The sequence below is a fragment of the Drosophila teissieri genome, chromosome 2R, assembly GCF_016746235.2.
Source record: "Drosophila teissieri strain GT53w chromosome 2R, Prin_Dtei_1.1, whole genome shotgun sequence".
In the NCBI taxonomy this organism is placed as follows: Eukaryota; Metazoa; Arthropoda; class Insecta; order Diptera; family Drosophilidae; genus Drosophila; species Drosophila teissieri.
In genome coordinates this window covers 7,417,873-7,423,502 of record NC_053030.1, presented here as the reverse complement: position 1 = coordinate 7,423,502, position 5,630 = coordinate 7,417,873, and the positions used below count along the sequence as shown (strand labels likewise).

General features: G+C 39.1%; 1 protein-coding gene across 1 annotated transcript; it reads right to left on the bottom strand.

Moving 5' to 3' along the window:
- Positions 1-4,558: 4,558 nt before the first annotated feature.
- Positions 4,559-4,874, bottom strand: LOC122614641. Its single transcript, XM_043789261.1, has one exon. The coding sequence runs from the start codon at positions 4,779-4,781 to the stop codon at positions 4,593-4,595; it is 189 nt and encodes a 62-aa protein (XP_043645196.1). The 5' UTR covers positions 4,782-4,874; the 3' UTR covers positions 4,559-4,592.
- Between the last annotated feature and the right edge of the window lie 756 nt (positions 4,875-5,630).

Below are 5,630 nucleotides of genomic sequence, written 5' to 3'. Positions count from 1 at the left end.
GCTGATACACTGTGCAAATGATAAGTAAAGTTAGTTATGATGCACACATTTTCAAACATTAGTATATTAGTATTCCCATACTGTTATTAGTTTTAATATTTTCATCAGATATTTATTCAAAGAAATAAGGGAAATGTATATGTATTTTAGTTTGATATTTTGAGCCAGCTTTGCCTTCAAAAATTCCCAAAATATTCACATATGAAATTCACATATATGATTTCGTGCAGCAGTCGAAGACAGCTTGGCGTGGGAGAGTATTGCAGTTTGTCACGTAATTTATTAAAATGCTATACACACATAAACGGAGGGGGCGTGGTCCCCCCCTGGCTGGAGGGGGCGGCAGATTGAGCTTAGAGGGACAATTGGCGTAATCATCGTTATGCCATCGTCATAATCAGCGATGCCATTGTATATGCCTCGCCAGCAGCTCATTGATTTGCAATTATGGAACGTGCCACATTTGGGGAGGCGGTGCGGATACCGCCCAATCCTTCCTATGAAAAGGGTTCCGCACCAATCCCCCCTCTCTTTGCGGTTTAATTTAAATCCGGATTGCGCATTATTCGGCAATAAAACCATTAAATTGGTCGCTTTTGTTTAAGTGATCGAATTAAATTGGTTCGGCGGCTTTACAGGTGGTGTAAATATTTCTCCTTAATCTTCATAAATAGGATTGTCAGTTGGACCAGATTTTCGGAAAACATTGTAAACTACGTTTTTCAATACTAACATTAAGACCTAATATTTTTAAGACTGTATTTTTACAACATTTTATTAAAGATATTACCCCCAAAACCTCAACTTTAATTCCAGGAGTTCGTTTTGCTTTCCGTGGCTTTTGTCGCCATATTACAATGCTTAATTTTATTGCCCGCTTTTATTGTTGTAATTTTGTGAAATCTTCGCCTGTTCGCAGCTTCTTTCACTGCTCCTGGTTTCTTACGTTAAAAAACTTTTGCAATTGTGTGCGACTCGCTATCTGCGACGCCATTGTTGTGTCTGTGTGTGCGGGTATAAAAATTAGCCTCATTTTGTTTGGCTTTTGTGCTCTTCTAACCATTTGAAGGAACGCGGGGGGCGGCCCTGCAGTAAATCAAAAGTTGAAAATTATAATAAAGTCACTTTTGCTGTTGCTATATCATGTGCCACCGCCCGAAAACCATTGCTGCCCGCCCCCGTCCCCATCATCCTGTCCCCATCTGTCTCTGTTCAAGTTTTATCAAGTTCAGTTGCAGCAGAAGCCACAAAAAACTTATTTTCTCGTGCTGGTGTGGCTAATAAAAAGGCAAAACAATTTAGATTAACTGTAAATTGTGTTATTTTGTTTAGCCAGTGAGTGGATTTGTCGTCCTTGTTGCCCCCCGTAGCCGTTGCTAATGCTCGTTTGAGCTGGTAATTTGTGAATGCCCCGAGAAGTAGGCAACACTTTTGAAAGCCCTGCTAAAAAGGAAGTCTGTACAAAAGTCCAGGCGGACTGTAAACGCTAAAAGTGAACTGGCAGATGGGCGTGGTGGCTGCCACCAGCTGCCATTGGGATAAATTATGCTTGAATAATTATAAGAAACATGAACAAGCTAATTCTGAATGGGTCCAATACTATAATTGAAGCCAAATGCACAGAGGCTTGCTACAGAAATGAGTAACAGATAAACCAAGTAATCTTTTATTCAAAATTTGTTCTACCTTTCATCAATACTCCGATATAAAATCCTACTAAAATACTTTAAGTACTGTCAAAAAGTATTGAGTATTTAAAGTTATCAAAATGTCCAAGCCAACTTTATTATTCATCTTTAGCACTCATTACCAAACTCGTTAAGCGACCCTTTGTAGTTTGCATTGGAAAATAGAGGACTTGACTTCCGTAAATTTCTTGGGCTTCCTCCTCCGAGTCTCCGAGTCACCGAGTCTCCGAATCGCTCGACCTGTGACATTTGACTTGCTTTCGGGGCTGGTTCTTTGTCTACGAAATCGGTTGAAATGGCCACTCAATGCGCTCTGTTAATTTTGCTCCACAAATGAAACTGGGACTCTGTGCAAGGGCTTAGGCCGAGCTATCAGCAAATGCGCTTGAATTATTTATAAAAGGCATATTCATGAGCACTGGCGCACTACCAGCAAGGTAAGTGGGTGACTGTGAATCCAAGGGATTGGGAATGAGAATGGAACCTAGGGAAACGGAAATGTTAACTAGTTTGAGCAGAAGCAGAAGCGAAGCTGCTTGACAATGGCATTAGAATGTCGAAAAGTTTTAGCCCGGCAACCGCTTACTCACTCAATTAGCACGGTCAGCTCTCCAGCTTTTTATGCAAATCTCTGTGGGCGGCAAAACTCGCAATGGGGGCGTGGCAATGAGAGCCATTAGATGGTACATCAACTGTACATTAACTTGTCTGTTTTTGTTTCATTAGCAAGGACAGCAAAGGGGGAACACTTGAAAAAAAGGCCTCTTGAATATTAATCTTTAATTCAATTTATCAAAATTGCGTAGTTTCATTAAGCCCTGAAATAAAATATTTAACAATGAACATTTAGTTAAAATTACTCTTTAAATTTATAAATCGAAAAATCTTAGTTGAAATAAAAGAGGTTAAAAAGTTATTACATTTTAAAGTACAAAATCTCTCAAGTTTAATTATAAAATCTTATACATTTTTCAAGCCAGCTCTCTCCTAGTGTAGGTGACTTTGGAGGACTGGTCCATATCCTGCGGCTTCTTAAGTCCCACGTCCTGGCAGCTTGACAGCGGCAGCCTCAGCTGAAGTTGCAACAGCAGGAGGCGACCACAAGCCTTTAACAATGGCCAGCAAGGACCAAAGGCGAAACCGAGGCAGAAATAATAGGGGACAAGGCGGAATTGCGAGAATGTTATTTGGCTTTTGCATATGGAACGAATGATGATGGCACTTTCAGTGGATTGCCTGAATATCGAGTGCGTATGAAAGATGAAACGCACGAGGCAAAAAGGAGCAATAAAATAACAAGAAATATGGCCAATCGATGAATGGTGGTAGGTGCACCGAAAGTGCAAGGTAAACAAGCAATGAAAAGGATCTAAGGACGAAGAGAGTGGAAAGGTGGATCAACTTACCATATCCTCAAGATATCCACAAGTTGAATTCTTTAAGAGAATTCACTGAAATATTTCATATTGAAGGACTCATGAATTACAGCTTATCATAGGAATGTGCCTAAAATAATGATATTAGGCTCACTAAAATTCGCTGTTTCATATCGATTATCGATTGACAATGAAAATGTAGCCAAATATAATTTGTTAATTAATTAAACCCGAGTGGCAAAATGACATTTCTAGCGGGCATCACTCAATTTCCCCCGAATATCACCTCAATTTCCACACACCACCCACTCTTTGGCTTTGTGGGTGTCACATATGCAAATATGTGTTTATGCATCGCTACCTTGACTTCGCTTTTCCCACTCCGCAGCATTCCCATTTTCCTACGAAGAGTTGAGCATGAAGTGTGTAAATACCTTAAATCCACAAATCAGGCCACGAAGATAAAACATTACATTTCCAAAGCAATTTAAAAACACGAACTCGGTAGAGAGTCTCATAAATACTTATAACTTATAATTAAATTTATGGTCACAAAAACAACTTGTTCTCACATTCAACTTCATTAAGAAGGTTTTTCTAATGATCTTATAATTTTTAAACCACTGCTATAATTTTGGCCCCTGCTATATATGTTTGCTATAATCAAATACACTTGCACATCGGCAAAGGGAGGAGCATAAAAGTTAAGTAAATATATAAACACGATGCGGCTTACGCTTGCCTGCCCGTCAGCCTCTTTATTATTGTTGGATGTTGAATGTTGTTGCTGGTGATGTTATTGATATACGTGAAAATATATATGTACTCATATCAGTACATATCTGTGCTGCACACACGTAAATCAAAATGTTTGTAAGTTGAGTAAACAACATTGGAAATCAGTTATGTTTTACTGCATAATAAACTACCCAATAAATGACCCCGGTGACTTTTAACGCCAGTTCACTTTGTCCATAGCTTCGGAAAACGTGAATTTCGCTCTCGTTTTTTTTGCACTGTCCTTTTTCGTAATTTTTACGATAAATTGCGCGTGAATGATGCATAAATCAAACGAAGTTGAGGAATTTTATATACGAGCGTATATATGAGCTCTGTCAAATGTATCGACCGAGTGAAAATTTACATAGCATCCGTTTTGGATCCATCAAGCTATGATAAATATGTAGGTGCATGGTGATAGGAGGCGGCGGAAAAATATGCACATGCATTTTTAACCACGATTTAAGGATAAATTTCATGAAAATCGAGCTTGATGAATAAAAATATCAATTTGGATTGACGGAATTAAGGGATTTCATTTGAGAGACAACTCAGAGGGCTCTGTACTTGAAGGGCAGTTCATGAATAACATATGACTCCTTAATGAATGTATTACACGGTTGCTTTGGGTCCAACATTAATGTTTAGTGTAATAAAAGGTTATATTCAACAAAATCCGAAGTATTTTTGAACATATTTACTTTTTATTTACGTCACATTAATTTAAAGTTGTCCAAATTTAGGGATGTCATTCCGTCGGATCTATTCGCTCCCGATTTAAATGAAAGTAGCCCAGGAAAAGCACGAAGACGGCCAGTCCGAGGACTCCGCACCAAAAGCCAAAGGACCCGCAGTTGAAGCCATCCCGGTATACCTCGCAAATGTCGCCGCCAACAATCAGATTCAGCTTATCCTTGACGCCAGGTGATCCAGCCATGGAATATGTTTCCGGTTCCCCAAATTGGAGCCACAAATTTTTAAATGTTCCAAAAGGCCGAGAGTAATTTGTGGGCCACAGGCTCCTGGGATTGGGATTGGGATATGCCGTGCCTCCTGGAAAAAGTGCGCTAACCATGATGAATCATCGTGGAGGGCAACAGGATATGCCTGCAACGTAATTGAATTTAGTGCTAATGATGGCATTGACGATAGCACATAATATTCGACATTAATTCAAGCAGACATTAATTGATTGATTATTTGATTGCATTATTGTCAATATCACAATTGCAATTTGGTCGCTCCGCTTCAACGGCTCGTCCTGTGTATCTGTATCTGTATCCTTGATGTCAGTGGAGCCCGACACACTCGCGATATTGAATGTTTGTCGTCGGGCAACAACATTGATAATAATAATTTAGCACAATTTACACGATGACAGGCATAATTAATCGATGCAATCGTGCCTCCAAATAGCAGTCGAATGTATATCCTTGAAATGGGGTTTATTATGGCACTGAAAATAAAAATTAGCTATTAGGTCTACAAAAAAACCACTTTAACCAGGCAGGTGATATTTCTTAAAATTATAATAGATTTTATTTTAGTTACCAATGTATTCGCAGGCCACCACAAATTCTTTTTAGTACAGATTTCACCTGTTTCCATTCCCTTTCATGCTAATTCACTGGCTTCCCAGTAGCAGGTGAATATTTGACCTAAGAGCCAGATAAAACTTGCGTTTTGCTAAAGAAAAGACGAGGGAAATATTTAATTTACATTTAACTTTCTGCCGTCCCTTTCCACTCGGCAATTATGTGGCCCGAGGAGATTCTAAGCGAAATTT

Excerpts from the sequence above, each read along its gene's own strand:
- LOC122614641 (XM_043789261.1), bottom strand. The coding sequence starts at position 4,781 with ATGGCTGGATCACCTGGCGTCAAGGATAAGCTGAATCTGATTGTTGGC.